Raw genomic sequence first — 19791 nt, 5'->3', positions numbered from 1 at the left:
AAGTATTTGTCTTCCACTTGGCTTTGTTTTTTTGTGGTGTTGGGATTTTTTAAATGAATTATTATTAGCAGTTTGTTTCATTAGTATTGTTATTATTAAGATATAATTATTTATTGTTTTCCCCAAGTAACACACAGTAAGTTGCTGTGTAGTTTTTACTATTAACTGTTGATATTATCATTAAATAGAATGTCTGAAGTTTAAAATTTATTAATATAATTAAGTTGTTGAATCACTGTTATTAAGATTATCTTATGAGAAGGACACACAATGACCCTTCAGTAAGATTTTATGAAGGTAAAACATTGGGATTGGCCATTGCCAAGTCTGGTCTCTGTTTTCAGCAAATTCTTGAGTGAAGAGTTTCAACTCTTTCAACTGGAGTTGAAAGAAGGGCAGTTTCATGGCTCAATAGCTCCTGGAGACTTAAAATATACAGGATTTGGTAGAATTGCTAATCTTCAGAATGTCTTCTCTGATACATCTTAATTATTACTTTTTCCCTCAATAATACCAGAGCGCATTTTAGTAAAAGGAATTCTCTAAAATGTTTTCTAATGAAAATTTCAGTACAAAGATTGAAAAGGAGAAGAGGGAACATGCGAAACAGCACGGGATGATAAGAACAGAGATAACAGGAGCTGAGATCGCCGAGGAGATGGAGAAGGAGAGGCGGCTGTTTCAGCTGCAGATGTGTGAAGTAAGAAACAAAGTTCAGTTTTTAATTGCAACACCAGAACTTATTATTAACAGACTTTGTGGGTCTCTCTTGAAGGTGGTGAAATCTTTTGTCACTTAATGTGGGTGGAGGGAGGAACTTATTTTAACAGCAATACAGCAATATAAAGATAATTATTTTAGCAACTCTTGTGCAAAACTTGGCTTCTTTTTGTTTTATTCCTTTTCCTTGTTTTTAGGTTATTGTGGGGAGGTTGTTGGGCCGAAAATACACTGCGGAAATATTTCTTATTTTATCAGGTTTATGGTTTAGCAATATTTTGATATCTGTCTTCCAATATGCTTTCTGAAGCCTTCAGAAATTTCTAATAAAGTGATAAATGTTAGTGATACATTTAGTTCCATAAAGCTCTTTTTTAATATTAATAGTTCTTTTTATTACATTTTAGTGGAGATTTCTTTAAATTGCACACTGTTTCCACTGTCATAATATTTCAGTAATTACTACAGTGGCATTAAAAAAGGGAAATCTTTAGACAATTGTAAAGGATGAAACTTTTTTCTTGAATTTGCTTTATGTTTGGGTGTATTTAAATTTTATGGAGCGGCCAGATAAATTGTTACCTGTTTTAAAGTTAGTTTAGCAGTGGTAGACTGGTTTTTTATGGCTTAGCACCCAAGTTAAACACAGAGTTTAATTAATTGAGAAAATGATGTTTTATTATTTGAAAACTGTTGAAGTTTGTGATACATGATTGTCAATATGTTGTCCATTTTCTACACAGTATCTAATTAAGGTTAATGAAATCAAGACAAAAAAGGGTGTGGACCTTCTCCAGAACCTTATTAAATATTACCATGCACAATGCAAGTAAGTGCTGCAATGCTTTAACCTTTAGTTACTATTTTCTTTTTTGCACTAGATTTTGTTTCCCTTTGTTTGAATGTATCAGGGCTTTTTTCATTTTTTCATGACTGTGTTGTGCCAGGTGTCTGAATCTTCCTCTTCTGAGGCTGCAGACTTCCAGGAGAGAGTGTGTGAGTGAGTTTGGGGGGCAGGGCAGTGATGGAGAAAGAGGCCAAAGGAAAACCTTGCATGTTGCATACAAAAATTAATTTTATTTCCTGAGGTATAGATCTAGAATGCATTTTTATAAATATCTTGTTTATTCTAATTAATAGTTTTTAATCTTTGTGTAAATTTTAAAATCACTGTGAAAGCCAGTAATTTCTTTGGATTTCCTTGAGCTGAAACTGGTGAGATACAACCTTGTCATCAGTAGAACCACAAAGACAAACACACAGGAACTTAAGTTAAATACAGGAAAAAGATTTTAGAAGTTACTGTGGGAGAAACATGTTGGCTATATTCTCTCTAATTTGATATTTGTTAAACTCACAATGGTGTGTCTCCACTGTTGAAAGATACTCTACTTTAAACAAACTAGGAAGGGTTTTTTGTTGGGGTTTTTACTTGTTTAATTATTTTATTCAGTTTTTGAACATGGAGAAAGCTGGATATGTTTTATTGGTTTTGCTGTTTTTCTACACAAGACAATCTACTTTATGTTGTGAACTCGATACATTCCTGATAAATCAAAGGTATTTTTCATTCCAGTTTCTTCCAAGATGGCTTGAAAACAGCTGATAAACTTAAACAATATATTGAAAAGTTGGCTGCTGACTTATATAATGTAAGTTTACTTACAAGTAGCTTTATATCTGAAAATGAAAATATTTTGTTTATATAAGTACATTTTAAATACAACTATAAGGATCTGTATGTAATTTACATCTTATAAATGAAAAGTGTGTTAGTTGAAACTGAACATAGCTAGATGAAGAAAAGATGTCTTGACTGTTAAACCTCATATGCAATTTTTAGAGCTATTAGAAAAAGTAGCTTTCATTCTATTATTAATTCAATCATACATTAAAGTAAAACTAATTTAAGTGTGAATATTGGAATCAGGTTATATTATTAACGTTAATTTTAGTACCATTTTCATTTTTTAAAATCAAACTACTTAATGATAGCACCAAGGTTTTAAAATGAATTAATTTGTGATGTTTATTGAAGTAAAGTAATAACATGGAATCAAAGATCACTTGTCACCCAAATGTTTTTGTATTCCCTAATCAGAATTACAGTAATCGCATTTGCTATTGTAATTTGTTGCTAAATTAAACTGCATATTCATTCCTTAAGTAATTTGTCAAATTTAAGTTATTTTAATATTTCAGAGGATAATTTAGTTGCATTAGATATAGTAAGCCATGACAATATAACAGAATAAACAGTGCATGTCAAGCTATACATTAATTTTGATTTGGTTTTCAAGCATTAAATGCATAGAAGGTGAAGATATAAGAATGGACTGGTACATGAAAATAAACTCAACTACTACAAAAATAATTGAGCTAGTTGTTCAGGACATCTAAAATGGTATATTGAAATGCATAAAATATTAAAATTAAAGCTGCATCCAGCAAGCATATAATGGCAATCTCTTTCCATAGATAAAGCAGACACAAGATGAAGAAAAGAAACAACTTACAGCTCTCAGAGATTTGATAAAATCTTCTCTGCAGCTTGATCAGAAGGAGGTAAATAATTTAAACATGTTATTCTTGGAGTGAATGTAAATTTATGAATTTTATATTTAGAAATTGGTTTGATTAATATTTGTGTATTTACTGGCTCAAAAGAGTTGGACTTTCAACATCATGGCAAAGCTAATATTTACAATGTTCAACTACATATCAACAAACGATATTTTACATTCATTTTGTTTCCATTTTATGTACAATGAGAAATTATTCTCTTTTAAATGTACTTTCTTAATATACTGTAAGAAGAGTTGCACTGGGCCAGATGAATGCTTCATCTACCCCAGCATCTTGTCCTTGATAATGATGAGGAATGATTGTTCAGGGAAAAAAATGAAGAGAAGGGATGCACACTTCCATCTTGTGTTCTGCTATCCTCCAGCCAGTTTGTGCTCAGGATTTTCCTGCCCCAGGTGATCCCAAAGCAGAATGAGAACCAGAGGTTTGCCTTTCACTGTGGTTTGCACTTTATAGAGTTCAGCTGCTAACTCACATGGATTTTGGGCTCATTTAACAAAAATGCAACACCACAGTTGTTCTCCTCTCCAAGCTCCTTTTGCTAATAGTATATCGTAAGGAAGAAAATTTGTTTGCTACTCAGCAGGGACTGAGACAGGGCAGTTAAAAGTAAAATTTGTCATCAAATGATCATCAAACTGATATCTGTTATCCACTGCAAAAGTGGGGGGAAACACATGTGATGTCCATTGCAGATGTTCTGGAATACTTCTTGAACTAGGAGATAACATAATAACACACATCACAGCTTTTACCTGAGATAATACTCTGACTTTCCAAATCATAGTGCCTGAGAGAAGTACTGTATAGCCCATGGTGACACTGATTGTTGGGAGGGTCAGTGTAGATTTCCTTCAGAAAAAATTTGCTTACCCTCTGTTCAGTTTTCTTCTAGGTGTGTAATACATTCATATTTACCATGTGTCTGTTATTAAGTATGAATTATAACAAAACATTAGACAGATGCCATTCTTCTGACTATATAAGATCATCCAAATATATGATCAACAGTATTGCTAATACCATATATATATAAAAACATAATTTACAACCAGGTCACTGAGTCAGCCAAGTTTCTGAATGCCAGTTTATAGTGGGTGTTGAGAGTAAAATGCAGGGCAATAAACACTGATGCTTCCCCAGAATACCATCCCATTCCAAGCTTGACTGGCTTAGAAGTCTTTGAACTTGTGCAATTGCTTTTTGAAGAAGTGTAAATCATCAGCTTACAGTTGTGTCTTTCCCACTGTGGCTGCATGTTGTGTGGAGAGATCTTTCTGCTTTTATTTGTTGTGAACTTTTAGATCTGCATACCCCATTCAGGATCTGAGTGTGTGTGAATTTGATGTCCTCACTAGATACTTTTTTGATCTTTGTTTTCTTTTTTTTTTTTTTTTATTTTTCCATATAAAACCTTACATTGACTTGCTTTTTGGCCAAAGGAGGTCTGTAAGTTTGATCATCTGTAAAGCTATAACCATATCATCCTGTTTCTGAATCTTCATGGTGAGCTCACAGTATCTTATTCTTCCCCTCTGCACCACTTGGCATTTTTAATGCTGATCTTCACCTGTCATTTGTTGTCAAGCTACTCACTATTGTTGAGTTCCTGAGAAATTCTTCAGTCAGCCTTTCTTGAGTATCCTGAATAATTTAATAGCATCTATCAAAATCTGACAGTTTACTATTTACCCTTTTCCATATTGTTTGTGTTAGACATATGTGCTGGCACAGCTTTCTGTGAAACTCATTTGGCTGTTTCATGATTTTAACCTGTTATGTTACCTGAGAACTTTTCCTCCTGTCCTGTGGCAATGTAATTCTTTCCCTTTCATAAAGAATAATAAGTGCCCATTGAAAATCCAGGTACACTGCATCAGTCATCATTTACTTACTGATCCTTCTAGAAACTCCAGGAAATTTTTGTACACAACCTCTCTGTTCAAAAACTGCCCTGGTTTTCCAGTGTATGTAATAATAAACATACTCTTCAAAGTAGTTTCCATTAATCTCCCTTCTGTGCTGTGAAGCTAAAAAATCTTTAATTTCCTGGAATTCTTCTGAAACTGTTGAAAAACAGGGCAAGTAATAGGTGCAAATATTTTCATGGGCTGTCACACAATTCTATAGATAGCCCATTGTGATCATGGCCACTGTGTGTAGATGTGTGGCTTGAAGTTAGTAAATTAATTAATGTGGAATCACAGTTAATAAGGAATGATGAACAAGTAATTCCTTACAGTGTTGGGATTTTTCTCCTTTTGAATGCTTGCTTACGTAACACAGGTGTACATTATATAGCAGGCAAACCTTGGCCAGGAGGCTGTTCCTCTTCCTGCATCTCTAATCTCACCATTCTGAAGGACAACACAGCCTTAAAACATACACTACATATTTTTTAGAATTTCTTTCATGGCATAAATGCTGACAGGAGCACCACAGAGCACCTTTGAATAGATCCCAATTTACTGTCAAAGCTGTCAGCTCTTTCTAGTGCTCAGTTTTCCCTTAACTCATACTTGACAGTCTTTCCTGATTCTCAGTTTGGTATTTTTTTCCCTTCCATCTCCAATGTGCACATGGATTTACCAGGTCTCTTCCATAACACAGAGCTTTCCATACAGGCATTACATTTGCAATCCCCCTATTATCTAAATCACTCTGAACATAATTCCTGCTCATTCTTCATCGGGAATTGATTCCCAACACACAGAGCAACAAGACATCTCCTCTCATGTATCTTTTCTTCCACAAGCTGATTATTTCAGAAGCAAAGGAGAACATCTCCTCCTCTCCTGGATGCTGCATATGTTGTTGAGTTTATACTTCTTGACAATCAGCCAGTTCTTGGAAATAAAGTAGGACAAATGGGTGGATGTTCTTCAGAAGCGTATTGTGCCTTCATGGCTGCATATGGTACAGTCCATACAAGTCAAGTTTCAAAATTGCTCATAGATTATTATGAGGCAGAGTAACAAGTGAAATATAATGTTTGGATTTTTGGTTACCTATTTCCTGGATGTATAGTAAACAATATATAGTAAAATACCTCATCTAAAATATATAAGTAAAGTCAAATATAAATATGAAGTCAAATTTTGAAACTTGAATGCATGTTGAAATAAGGTAGCTTCACAGGCATCACCAAAATAAACTGTGCAACTGTTCTGACTGTAACTGCAGTGTGGTCAAATTCTAGGACTCTTGAAAAACTCTGTGTGTATATATGGATAATATATGTATATAAAGTTATAAATATAAAAAAATAAAGTGTTTGTTTTGAAGAGAATTGAAGTTGTGTCTTAAAAGAAAAAGGAGCAGTAGTGTGATTCTCAGATATCCAGGCAAATCACAGGAGAGAGATAGAGAAATGCTGTAATGAAAGAATCAGGAGGTTTTTTTGATAAAATAACCATTTGTTCACATTGATGTTCAAGTTTCTCTCTGAAAATCAACATGAAGATTTTCAGTCATGAAATTCTGCTACATGACATGAGTCAGAGCGTAATCATGCTGGCAGAAATTGAGGAGCTTGATAAAACTATGTTACTTAGGTATTTAGTGTTTACTCCTGAAGCAGCAGATCAGCATTCATTACTCCTTGGTTAAGAGACAGCAAAGCCTGATGTGGTCTGAGTTTTCACCAGTCAGCCTCCATCACTGTGTATATCCAAATCTTCAAGTACATAAAGCTGGGCTTTATAATTGTGACAGATGGCCTGGTGGATTATGATTGAGTATACATTTTCCTACTTATATTAGTGTCCTATAATCTCATTGATGGAAAATTGATGGATTAATGAAATTATTGAAGAACATTAAATGAATGGGATTTTCTCCAGTGGATTTGTAAAAAATCAGAAGTATTCTTACTAAACATTGCTTTGGCAGAGAAGCAGTTTGAAATAATAAAATTGAGGCCCTAGTTGTTGATAGTTAAAAGTTGGTTTTTTTTTGATTGAGAGAAGGCAATTGAATCTAGTGATTCCTGTCCAGATTGTAAGTGCTGCTACCTTTAACCTCTTTAGAGCTGCTGTGAGAGAAGTGAGACATCCTGACCTTTTTGAGGTCTCATGATGCAGCTCCTGTTCCACTGTTGCACTTGTTCAAGGTGCTTATTTAGCATTCTGGGCATCTGTAATGGCCTTGCACATTTTTGTGGCATACCTGTCCTTTCATCAGCGAGAAAGGCATTACTGTAATCACTGCAATTACCTGGTTCCTGGAGGAGCACATCTTGACATGTTTGAATCCTGGGCTGTGCAGCAGTGCCAGTGCTGCAGCTGCACTGCAGGAAGCACCATTGACATTGGCTCTGTCACAGGCAGTGTCTCTTGTGGCCGCTCTTGTGCTGTCCTCATGTCAAGCTGGGGCAGATTCTGTTACCTTGTGCAAGAATTATCAAATTTTGGAAAATTATTATGGTTTATGGCTTTTGGGAAAAGTATTTTAGTGAATACTAGTGTACTTCTAATTGTGTAAAGTATCTGATCTTATATGTTGCAAAATGCTCAAATCCTTAGAAGCTTCAATTTTAAAAGAAACGGAGCCTTTAATACAGACTTCTGTTCCCTATCTTTGTCTATTAATTATTGCTGCAAATGTAACTTAACAGCATTAAGTTGAATATAGCTAATTTTTGGAATCATGTTTTTTATCTGTTTCATCAATTATTTTTTTACATTTTGATTTATTTCTCCAAATCTCTATCTCATGTACTACTTGCAACAAGAACTATATCTCATTATGTTTTTTCCTATGCTAATACCAGCTGGATTAATTCCCTAATTCCCATGGGGATTTGAAACTTGCTTTTAACAAACAAGCTGCTGATTGTGGTGATGTGAGCACTGCTGGCAGCACCCAGCTTGCAGGAGCCTCTGTGCTGCTTCCACAACTGCCAGTTTTACCAAAGCTCTTCTCTAAACTCTGTGGCAAACTTGTTACAAAATGAAAATCAATTGTGAGCACTCTGGATAAACCAAGAGGGAGTAATCTTCAATATGTATTGGTTGTGGTAGTAAGAAACTGCTTTAGAGAGGAAAGGTTATTGAGAAGGCAGTAATTGAACTTCCTCTTTAGAGAGGAAAGGTTATTGAGAAGGCAGTAATTGAACCTCCTATTCTTTTGTTTGGTTTTGTTTTTTTTTTGGCAGGATCTTATCAAATATTTTGTCCTCCTATTCTTTTGTTTTTTTTTTTTTTTTTGGCGGGATCTTATCAAATATTTTGCAGGTTGTTGTTTCACAGTTATATTCAAAAATAAATTGATATGTCCTTAAGTTTAGCTTTCTGCATATACTTGCAAAAATTAAAGTTTACTTTGGGCCTGATATTTTTCAGTGGAAATCCAGATTTAGCTCCTGCGGTGGAGGATACAATATAACTATCATTTTAGGCAATTTTAAAATTACAAAGATTGGAAGATGTATTAAAATTTGATCCTGCAGTCCTCTTAGGTTTTTTTGTGAAGCCAATGTCATATATACCAGGTTGCCTGGAATTTTGTTGTGATATTTTGTTACTGGATGAGACACCAGTATGCTTAAAAAATAGTTCTTGCCTTCTCTCTATTAGTGTCTTTAGAAAGGGGAAACATTGTTTTAACAATGGGGGCTATAAAATTTATGTTCAAGGAACATGTTTTTTTAAATGAATAATAATTCTTGTTTCAAATTATTTGCTTTCTCTTTCCTCTATTGCTTTTGCCTTTCGTGATCGAAGTCTAGGAGAGTAAGTCAATGTTTTAATGAATTTGGGGGATTTCTTTTTTCTGATGTACTTGTAACAAGTTAATCCATTTCACTTAATTGTTTCACTAGATCAGGCCAAAAGTTATTTCAGCTGACTTCATTCACTAAAACTCATGAATTATAAATATTTTTTATTTGGAAAGAAAAATTATTATAATTTGTCTTTCTTTATATATGTGTTTCTGTATATATATATGCATGCTCTATTCTGTTGTTTTCTTTTTTTTAAAATTTTATCTTAGCCTTTTGCTTATAAGATTGTGCAATATTAAATATCTATTCTAAAAGTCTTTGTTTTGAGATGCATATTTTCATCAGAGGCCTAATGTATTAATTAAATCTTGAACATGCATCTAGTTCAAAATCATGTGGTGTAAAATCAAGTTCTCCTATGAATGTAAAACATGCAGTAGGAGTTCTCCTTTTTAATCTTTATGAATTTGTGATGTTATAGAGAAGAAAAAATAAAATAGGCTTAAAGGTTAGGAAAGTTTACTGTGCACATCAGGAGAATGTTAATGTTGTGTTTCCCTTTTTCAGGATTCACAGAGCAGGCAAGGAGGGTACAGTATGCATCAGCTTCAGGGGAATAAGGAGTATGGCAGTGAGAAGAAAGGTTATCTTTTAAAGAAGAGTGATGGGTATGTTCTGGTAGCACATAATAGTGAAATCTACTGCTGTGTTCAGGCTCTAATTTTAACAGCTTTCTGCTGTGGTTGCTTCAGGCATATTCTCCTAATGCACATCCAAAAGTACTTGTGAGTTCCAAAGTTCAAGCCTGAACATAGAACTGAATTTAATGTAGCAAATATTAAAAGCATGACAAGCAAGCATAAAAAAATAGTAATAGTTAAAAGAAAGCTATTGTCATTATAACTCTCTAAAAGATGATTAAGTTCTGTTACAAATCTCCATGTTTCTTTTGATGAAGCATTTAGTCAAATTTTGACTGCATCTGTTTGTTTTCTAAAGCTAATTGTCTCAAAATTATAATGATATTTATGTCTTTTGAAGTCATATCAACTTACTAAAATTGGTATTATCTTCTTATATAGGTTAAGGAAAGTATGGCAAAGAAGGAAGTGCACTGTTAAAAATGGAATTCTTACCATCTCACATGCAACGGTAAGTTATTTTCATACCTTTATGTGAAAACAATAAATAGCATTCTTTCCTGCTGAATCTGTTGCTGCTAATATGCTGTTGCAAAAAAGATGTTACTTCAGATTCTGACTGTTGAAGTTTTGTAAAACTGTAGCTTATGAAATGAATTTATCAGTAGTTTAATAAGAAAATGGCAAATATATAGAATAGACTTCTCCATTAATACTTCAAATAGATTTCCTTTAAGGATTGTCATGATATGTATGTGAACCACGTAGTTTGGGAACTTGGGAAGTATTTGATACTAGGTTAGAGTCTGACAGATGAGTGAAGGAGTTTAGTATTTTGAGTGCTTTCAATTAAAAGTTTGAAATGCTGGAAGTTTTGTTCACAGTGAGTTCTTGGAATCAGGCATATATCTGAAGGATTTTCCTAGGAATACTCAGTCATGAGGTAGCACCAAGGTGATCATGGGGGAGGCATTGCTAAAACTGTGTAATACTATAAAACAGTGCTAAAGTGTAACACAAACTTGTTGGAAACAAGCACAGGAGTTGCTGTTGTTAAAGAATATGGTCCCATTTCCTCACCTCTTTTCCCCCTTTGCCCCAAATTCCACTGACAGCCCTCAATTTTTGAAGCTTACTACCTGTATGAACCCCAAATTCCTCAAAGAGACATTTAATTGTCATGTCTTTAAGTGACTTAATTACAGCACAGAATATTGGTATTGGTATTCATCCTGAGTTCTGAAACTCCAGATCTTCAGCTTTCCACTTCTATTTTAAAGTTTTAGGATTATAACTTTGATTTATTTAAAATGGGAGAAAACTTGGAATATGGGCATTCTGTAATGAAAAACTGAATTGTAGTTTTGCCCTTGTTGATGAAATGCAATTAAAAACTATTAATGTCAGCATCTTGTAAATTTAAGTTTTTTTCTTTTGATCCCTTTCAGATAAAGTGAGACCATGAAGATTTTAATTTTGCTTAGATTTAGCAATGTGTCCTTTTTGAGAGACCACATCAGACCAAGTGATGCTGGTCTCCTGCTTTTTGAGGGTGGATATTTATGCATGTCCAAGCTTTAAGTAATATCATACATGCCCACTCCCAGAAAGGGAAAATAATCCTAAATCAATACATTTTTAAAATAAAATAAATTTTCTTTTTAGTCCAACAGGCAACCAGCTAAACTGAATTTATTGACCTGCCAGGTGAAGCCAAATGCTGAAGATAAGAAGTCCTTTGATCTAATATCACGTATGTAGCAGCTTTAGTACCATCTTGTATTATTGGGATTTCTGAAAATGTCAGTGCAAGATGCTTTGAGTAGAACACAAGGCTAGAGCTCAAAGTTCAGGTCTGTACAGACACACACAGTGTCTCATGAGTATTCAGAGCCTCTGGTTTTGATGGTGACCAAATGGATGTAGAACCTTTCTCTGTGTAGATGTGACATAAATACTGTTTGTTTGTGACAAGACATGAAATGCAGCAAATGTGCTGCTCCCTAAGTTCAGAAAGATGTTTAACAGCTTTGTGGAACATGTGTTATCTGTATCCATCAGGAAAGGGAAAAGACCTTTGGCTTTATCCTGCTTTTCAGTCGTTGTTCTGATTTTGAGTATTATTTGAGGGAATGAGGAAGACAAGGAGACCAAATTTCTTTCTCTCTTAGCCTACACTAAAATATATTTTTCTTTGTCTGAAAACTGGTATTGCCTTTTCTTCTCAGCATTAAAGCTCCTGTGGTTCCCCTTCTTCCCATTTTGGTGTTGTACAGCAGCTGTTTGTATCCAGTCTGGTTTTAAAAACTCTTTTGATGAATCAACTTAGTGTTTTCAGACTTTACAGAGTATTAACCAACAAATAGTTCCAACATTTTATATTGAAAAGGACAGTCTGGGAAACTTTTGTTTGTGGGAGATAATAGCCACTTCATGTTTTCATCTGTTGGTTAGTAAAACCAACTTGGCTCAACTGGAGGGAAAAACTGTATAAAAGGAACAAAATAATTTTACCCTCTTCTCCTAATTATATTTCAGTTTTGACTTCTGAAAGGGTAAGATTTGATCCATGTGTTTATTTTTCTTTATTATTTCAAAACTTAAGACTTTTAAAATACGTAAAATTGGTGCGAATCAAAATTTACAGTTTCATCTTCCTTTTTTCTTTTTTTTTAAAATTATTATCCATAGCTATGAATAAAGGATTAATGATACATTTTAAGAGAAATTTCTCTTGAAGGCTTTAGCTGCCAAATAGGTTTTAGTACCAAGTATGTAGACACATTGACTTTTATCATGTGCCAAATGAAAAGATGTATTTCTTTATTTCAGATAACAGAACTTACCACTTTCAAGCAGAAGATGAGCAGGAATACGTAGCGTAAGAATGTTTACATTTTTTCAAGTTTATTTTGCCAATATAGATGTGTAAAATTACACATAACAGTGGAAATAATTTTCTCAACTAATGCATAAGTAGTGCCTACTGTCTCTTTTTTTCTGCTGTTATGAATCTGTAAATGTAAACTATTTTGTGTCACACGACAGAGCTCTTTTAAAACCTAGTAACATTAAAACTGAAACTAAACCAAACCAAACTAACCAAAAGCCCATTTAGATTGTTTATCCTGCCAGTATCTAGTTTGTGTGAAGTGCTTGGGATAATACTGTAGATCAGATTATCAGGATTCAAATGAAATATTTTTAAATTATTCTCAAATCTTCCCTGTCATCCCTGTTCTGCAGTTACTTCTTTTCCTATTAATCCTACCTTTTCCTTGAAATTAAACATAATAAAGAGATAAAAGATCTCCATATGACACATAGAAAATACCTACATGCAGTGCATTTTTTCTTCTGTAGGCCTAGAAATAAATGGCAAAGCACATCTCTGAGATTTGTGTCCTTCAGAATCCAGGAACTTGCTTCATTTAATGCAGGCTTCCAGTTAGATCATTTCCTTTCAAACAGTCTTTCTTCCTACTGCATCAGAATTATTTCCTGAGAACCACGTACCACTGGTTTTTCCTCCTATGTCACCTATGTGTGTTGTGCATGTAGTCTAATGCTCAACACCCAAAAGTTCAAGGAATAAAGTTACTACTGAAGAGGACAGCAAAGGCTACCTCATTCTTTCCTTAAATATCCACATTCTAGTAGAAGACTGTGTTGCTCCATGTGTATTTTAAAGGTACAGGACATGTTTGTAGGGTGTTTCACTTGTTTGGTAGTCTTGGGTGGCAGTGGCATTGACAGCTCAACCTTGGGAGTCATGGGTGAAATAAAAGGGCTGAAGAATTCTTTGTTGTGCAGCTATTTCCTTCTGGGCTTCCACAGCTTTATGTTGGCTCTTACAGTGCAAAGCTGACTTGCTAGTCATGATTACTCCATTCATCCTGGAACTTAATTATTCTAGTAATTTTCTTAGTCAAAAAGAAAAGACTGTTATTTCTTATGAGTCATAAGGTTTTGGTACTCTGCCATAATTTTTTTTTTCTGTATTAGTTAGTTTAACAGGTAAAGTGGTTTGTTTGTGTTTTGTTGGGTTTTTTTTGTCTTAACACATGAGCAAGGTAGGGGAAGAATAAATTAGCAGTATCCTTCTTCTGAGAGGCAGATGAATAAATTCAGTTTAGCAGGCTGCCTGTTGTACTGTTTTGAAATTCCAGGCTGGTTTTATTTCCTATTAGAAACACTGAAATTTTGTTTATCACTCTAAAGTCAAGTGGTTGAGAAAATTAATTACTTTGGAATACAGAACTTTAGAATATCTCAAGTTGGAAGCGACCCTTAAGGATCATTGCGTCCAACTCCCTGCTCCTCCCACAGCTGCCTACAACAAAATCATGTGACTAAGATGTCCAGATGCTCCTGTAGCACTCACAGGGTTCCTGGCCATTTCCCTGGGGAGCCTGTCCAGTGGCCAGCCACCCTCTCAGTGAAGAACCTTTTCCTGGTGTCCCATCTGAACTTCCCCTGATGATGTTTCATTTCCTCGTGTCCTGTCTCTGGTCAGCACAGAGAGGAGTTCAGCCCCTCCTCTTCCTCTGCCCCCCTTGGGGAGCCAGAATGAGAGTAATTCTGCTGATGAGAAACTGCAATACAACCAAGTGTTCTGTTTTTCTTGTGCAGCTACTGAGTGGACCCTAAAAAGCTTTATTATCTAAGGTACCATGGGAACAGCACCCATGGACTTCCACCCTTGGTATTTAAGTTACATTGCTTGATGTAACTCCTCAATTAAAATTGTCATCCTCTTGTTTCAATTCCTCCTAACTGCTATAGGTGTGCCTCTCTCTTGATCCTTTCCTCTCATTTTTCCACACAGCTTTAGTGCTGCCTCTGTTCTGTCCTTTTTACTTTGTGAACCAATTGAAAATGTGTAAATAGATTTTCAAATCACCTTTCTTAGAGACTAATATCTAAATAGAGAAAAAAGCAAGATGTATTTCTTTCTATTCTAGTTTAACTGGTCTTGCATACATTTTCCTAGCAATCATTTTATACTGCTTCCATAACTAGCTCCTCAAACTAAATAATAATAATAATTTTTATAAGGGGATTTTTTAAAAAACACACATACAAGGCACTGTTATTTTCTGTTACCGGTTTATTACTACTTCCCCTCAAACATTTCCTTCAGGCCAGTGCTTGCCTTGATTTTTTTTCCAGGCAGTTGTTGGTTGGCCTTTAATTATTGATCGACAGTCCTTAAGTTCTCAATGGATTATTAGTTTCTCTAGTAGATAAAATACAGTTGTTAGGGGGAAGTGGGATGTGGGCAGTGTGTTTCTGTATGTGCATGTAAATACATATTTGTGTGTAGATTATAGGAAAAGTCACCTGATTTTTTTTTAACAAATACAATAATATTTGCTTTCTTTTTCTTTTATAATTGTGGAAAGGGCCAAACATACTCTGGTGATGAACTTTGGGCTCTTTTCTACCCTGTTTTTGAAGGTCAGGAGCATATCCTTACCTGCAGGAAATGCCTGGATTATAAACAAAGCTAGATTTAGAAAGTTTTCTGTGAAGAAACAGACATCTGTTTCTAGTTCTCAGATATTCTTCACCTTGGAAAGACTGAGTCTGAAAGCATTGAAACTATCTGATGCTTCTTCCATACAAAGAAGTTATATATCAATATTTGAAAAATATTATGCAATTCTTGTTCTGATTATGCATTTACCTGGGAACAGCAACAAGTGTTGCAATAGCAGTTGTCAGAAGAGACAGATAAATTTTTACTGCAAAATGAAAAAACAAAAAAAAACCCAAAAAAAAACAACAAAAAAAAAACCAAACCCAACTATTAGACTGATTCTTATTCCTCGGGGAGGGTTTTTTATTGACTTGAAAATACTGAAGCAAAATAAGAGAGATATGAGTGAAGTCTGGTCCATGCAAGATTATCGAACTCCTTCTATTTCCTGAAGAGATACCTAGGATGCCAGATTTTTTTTTAGCCTTATTTCTTCAAAACCGTGAATCTTCAGCAAACCAAATGCCTTAAAGGGTGATAAGAAATTGCTGATATACAGAAAAAAAAAGTTTAACAAATGACTAGACCACCTGTTTATTTTGTTAGGTAGAATAACATCACAGAATAGTTTAGGTTGGAAAAGACCTTTAATATCATTGAGTCCAACCATTAATCGAACACTGCCAAGTCCACAACTAAACCATGTCCCCAAGTACCTCATCCACACATCTTTGCAAGCCCTCCAGGAATGGTGGCCCAACCACTTCCCTGGGGAATCTGTTCCAGTGCTTAAAAACCCATTTTGTGAAGAATTTTTCTCTAATGTCCAATGTATATGTCTGCTGGGACAACTTGAGGTCATTTCCTCTTGTCCTAAAACAAGAAGACAGAGCAATTCTGTGAGACTTGATTATTTTTAAAATAATTTGAAACACTACAAAGTATTACCAGAAGGTTTTTGACTATTCATTTGGCACTGGCAGTATTGTGAAATACTGACAGCAAATAATTTATTTTTTTTTTAATCAAGGAAGAACAAAAAATACTAATAGTGATAAGAAAAAGAGATGAAGAGCAGTTAGAATGAGTTTTATAAACTATTAACATTTAGTTAACATTCCATATTTACTGACTTGAATTGTTTCTTTTTGAGTGTGAAACCTGTCAGGAAGGCCTGGTGACCAACTGGGCACTTCTCGATAAGCATCACCAGTCATTCAGAGATGTCTGTCATTGTCCTTGTGCTTGTGGGGGAAGAGCTGCCACTGTGGTGCCTCTTGCTGTCCCTCACAGATGCCCCAGTGCCAGTCCTGGACACAGGGTTCCTTCTACCTGAGCAAACACAACCAAAATAATGATTGCTTTGGCAGATTAGGTACTTGTAATAAGGAAGTGATATAAAACTAACAGCTGGCTCAGTTGTGTTGTGTTTGTTTTAATTGCATCTAATAATTTTTTAATCATTACTGCTCAGTTGAGTTTTATTCAAATTCTGCCTTTTTAACAAACTAATCAAACTATAACTCCAAAAAAATTACCAACAGTGTCAGAATAAATGTTGTTTGAGTTTAATTATTATTTTACTCTGTGTATTTAACCAAACTTTGTTATAATATTAAAAACAAGACACCATTGCCTCTTTTTTTTTAATAACATGTGAGTTTCATAATTAAAATTGCAGAAGAATGCCCTCTAGTGTGGGTTCTTCTCATGTAATGAGAAAGATTAATGTACCTTCATTGTTTTCAGCATGTAAACTTTGGAGAAATTTGTGCTCAAGGCTTTCAATTTCTCTTTTACTCTTAAGGTTGATTTTTAAAAAAATTTATAGCATTTTAAGCACTACTTCCTAGATTATTTTCCGCACATAAAAATTGAAAAAAATGTGCATGCATATAATGTGGAATGCCCATATATTAGTTCAGGTTCTGAATCTGTCTTGTAAGATTACACACATAAATTTCCCTCTGAAATCCTTTAAAGCTAATCTTTTCATTGTTATTTTAGTGAGAAATCATGAATTTCAATCTGAAGTTCTCTTAGTTTGTTTAGATGACCGTAACCATTTCTGCACATTTCAGAATACCAATGATTGCAGAATATTGTAAACATGAAATGCATTGAGGACGCTGCCAATTTACAACATTTCTGCATTAAAAACCAATAAAATATTTGCAGTAGATCTGAAATCATCTAAAGTCACTTTACCTGTGAGGATTTATTTTTAAATTGCTCTTTTTTCTAAATCAGAATGCTGCATCTGCGATGTGCTTGGTCCTTAGTGGAACTGCTTTCCCCTCCTTACTTCCACATGGAGCACAGCAGCTGCTGAGAAGTTTTTGTTTGTTTTTAATTGAAACATTATGTGTAAGCAACAACTTGCAGAGTGATTGGAAGGGGAGGAAATATTGTCTGAGATACCATTAAAGAGTCTTGATTTCTTGCACTCAACCGTTGCTCCTAAAGTTTTATTTTGGCTCTTGGTACTGTACTCTCCTGTCATGCTTTGCCCCTTGGTTGCCATGGCAGTTGTCATTAATTTGGGCTTGGCAGTTGTTATTTATTTGGGCTTTACAGTCTAATTCTGATTAGTGCACAGAGACCTGCATTTAAAAGGCAACTAGACATCAACACATGCACTAGGGTGCTTGGTGTTTCCTGTGTGAAGAGAAAGATGTACACTGGAGAAAGCAGGGGTTATCCCAGGAAGGAGACTTTAGATTTTGGGCACCTTTTAAAGCAGTTAAATTTACAGGAGTTTAATTGCCCCTTTTATCTTCCACAACTTCTGCTTATTTAGAAAACCTGAAAACTTGGTTTTGTTCACCAAAGGGATGTTAGAATTAAGACTATTTCTCTCTTCTCGTTCTTAGTTATCTTTTCTCAAATCTTTTCTTTTTGTCCCTCACTTTTCCCCCTCTTCATTCTTTCCCACAATACAATCCTTTCCTGTAGTCCCACTAACATTTTGTTCCTGGCAGGATTTCTACAGTTTATAGATTAACATGTATTTGCAAATGCAGATCTTCATTAAGGTCTTTATCTTGTGCTAGATGGATATCAGTGTTGACTAACAGCAAAGAAGAAGCATTAAATATGGCATTCCGTGGAGAGCAGAGCACAGGTGAAAACAGTTTAGAGGATCTGACAAAAGCCATTATTGATGACATACAGAGATTACCCGGAAATGAAGTCTGTTGTGATTGTGGCTCACCAGGTATCTCCATTTGTTCATGTCATCAACTTCTTGTTGGGAGCAAAGTAATTTCTTCAAAGAAGTATTTGTAGAGTGCAAACTAATTTTCTAAGTGATGTTTCTCGGTCTTCAACCTGTTTTTAAAAGAACAAATATGACTTTCCTACATTAGTTCCATTTAATTCACTAAAATATTTTTGTGTGTTGTCTGTGCTTACTTCCAGCAGTTCAAGCCCCTCTGGAGTTTGAACTGTTCTTGTTGCACTGTGTCTAGATGCTTGTTGCACTTGAATGGAAGTTGCTTGGCATCACTGATCCTGTGCATGCTACTAAGTAGAAGTGAGTAATATTTAGACAATGATTGTGGAAAAATTGACCTGGCCAGGATCTTGCTCTGAGGCTTTATCTTGACATGAGACTACTGGAATTGCAGCATCGTTTTCAGAGGTGGAATGAGTAGTCTTGTGCAAAGAATGAGACCCAGAGTTGAAATCCTCTCAGATAATATCTTCAGAAGTACAGAGTTACAGGTCAGTTATGTGGCACTCAGAGCTTGAGAAGGGGCAGCTGGTCACAGTAGACTGAGCTGGTGTGGGACCTGTGGGAGCTGGCAGCTGCTGCAGCTTTCTCGTCAAAGGGACACTGCAAGAAGGTGATGCTCATTTGAAACTGAGTAGATTGTGTGTATCTTGCAGATGCTTGCTGATGCAGAACTGATCCAAATTTGAAATAGCTAGATAAAATTACAAACTGGGATATAATTATGTCAAATCCTGGAATTGGTTCTTTCAATTACTGCATTATGTAAAGCTATAGAAACTTCAGCTTACAGTTCTCATTCATCTTTTACTTTGTGGTAAAGTTTTAAGCTTCACCTCTGTACTCCAGCTTGCTGCTTTAAAACTCTTGGCTTAATGCTTCAGCAATTACTATTTAAAGTCAAGGAAGTGATTAATTTGTGCACAAAGTATGTCTGAAGCTTTTTCTTTTCCTTTAAAACTGGTCATGCTTCTTATGTAGCAATCGTAGTATAAAATCTATTCTAATATTACAATATTACAATCAGATCTCCTCTGTAACAGCATTTTTAAAGTTTTTTTTCCTGGACTAGCCAGCATACCTCTAATTTTCTACAACATGCTGCTGTTCTACATTCTGGAAAGCACAATGATTAATCTTTTATGATGGACTATTTAAAGTTTAAGAAGTAAATTTTAAAACTTCAGAGGCTGTCAAATTTAGGAGATCTGTTACTTTTAAAAACAGGAAGTAATTTGTACAGAAAACAAATATGAAATGTATTGAAATACATTCATTCAGTATGACTGAATAAGTCTAATTTCAATGCCTTTGGGTCTGTTCCTAAATCTGAAAAACTGCATTCCATTGGTAGCAATTTGTGGTTAAATTTGCACTAGAGTTTGGAGAAAAGTATGTAATG

The 19791-nt window shown here is 34.8% G+C and overlaps 1 protein-coding gene across 4 annotated transcripts in view; it reads left to right on the top strand.

The window, feature by feature from the left end:
• Positions 1–19791, top strand: part of ASAP1 (ArfGAP with SH3 domain, ankyrin repeat and PH domain 1) — a 145019-nt gene that overhangs the window by 87129 nt on the left and 38099 nt on the right. For 2 of the 4 annotated variants that reach the window (XM_039715389.1, XM_039715387.1), the window contains exons 8-17: positions 571–700; positions 1464–1549; positions 2297–2372; positions 3199–3285; positions 9030–9038; positions 9599–9699; positions 10114–10183; positions 11338–11425; positions 12505–12553; positions 18208–18371. In XM_039715389.1, coding sequence (XP_039571323.1) covers positions 571–700; positions 1464–1549; positions 2297–2372; positions 3199–3285; positions 9030–9038; positions 9599–9699; positions 10114–10183; positions 11338–11425; positions 12505–12553; positions 18208–18371 — 860 coding nt within the window. The remainder of the gene's footprint in view (positions 1–570; positions 701–1463; positions 1550–2296; positions 2373–3198; positions 3286–9029; positions 9039–9598; positions 9700–10113; positions 10184–11337; positions 11426–12504; positions 12554–18207; positions 18372–19791) is intronic. The other 2 variants (XM_039715390.1, XM_039715388.1) reach the window with 1 other exon arrangement.

Source organism: Passer montanus, unplaced genomic scaffold (genome assembly GCF_014805655.1).
Source record: "Passer montanus isolate IOZ18808 unplaced genomic scaffold, ASM1480565v1 scaffold33, whole genome shotgun sequence".
NCBI lineage: Eukaryota > Metazoa > Chordata > Aves > Passeriformes > Passeridae > Passer > Passer montanus.
This window is presented reverse-complemented; position numbering and strand designations above follow the sequence as displayed.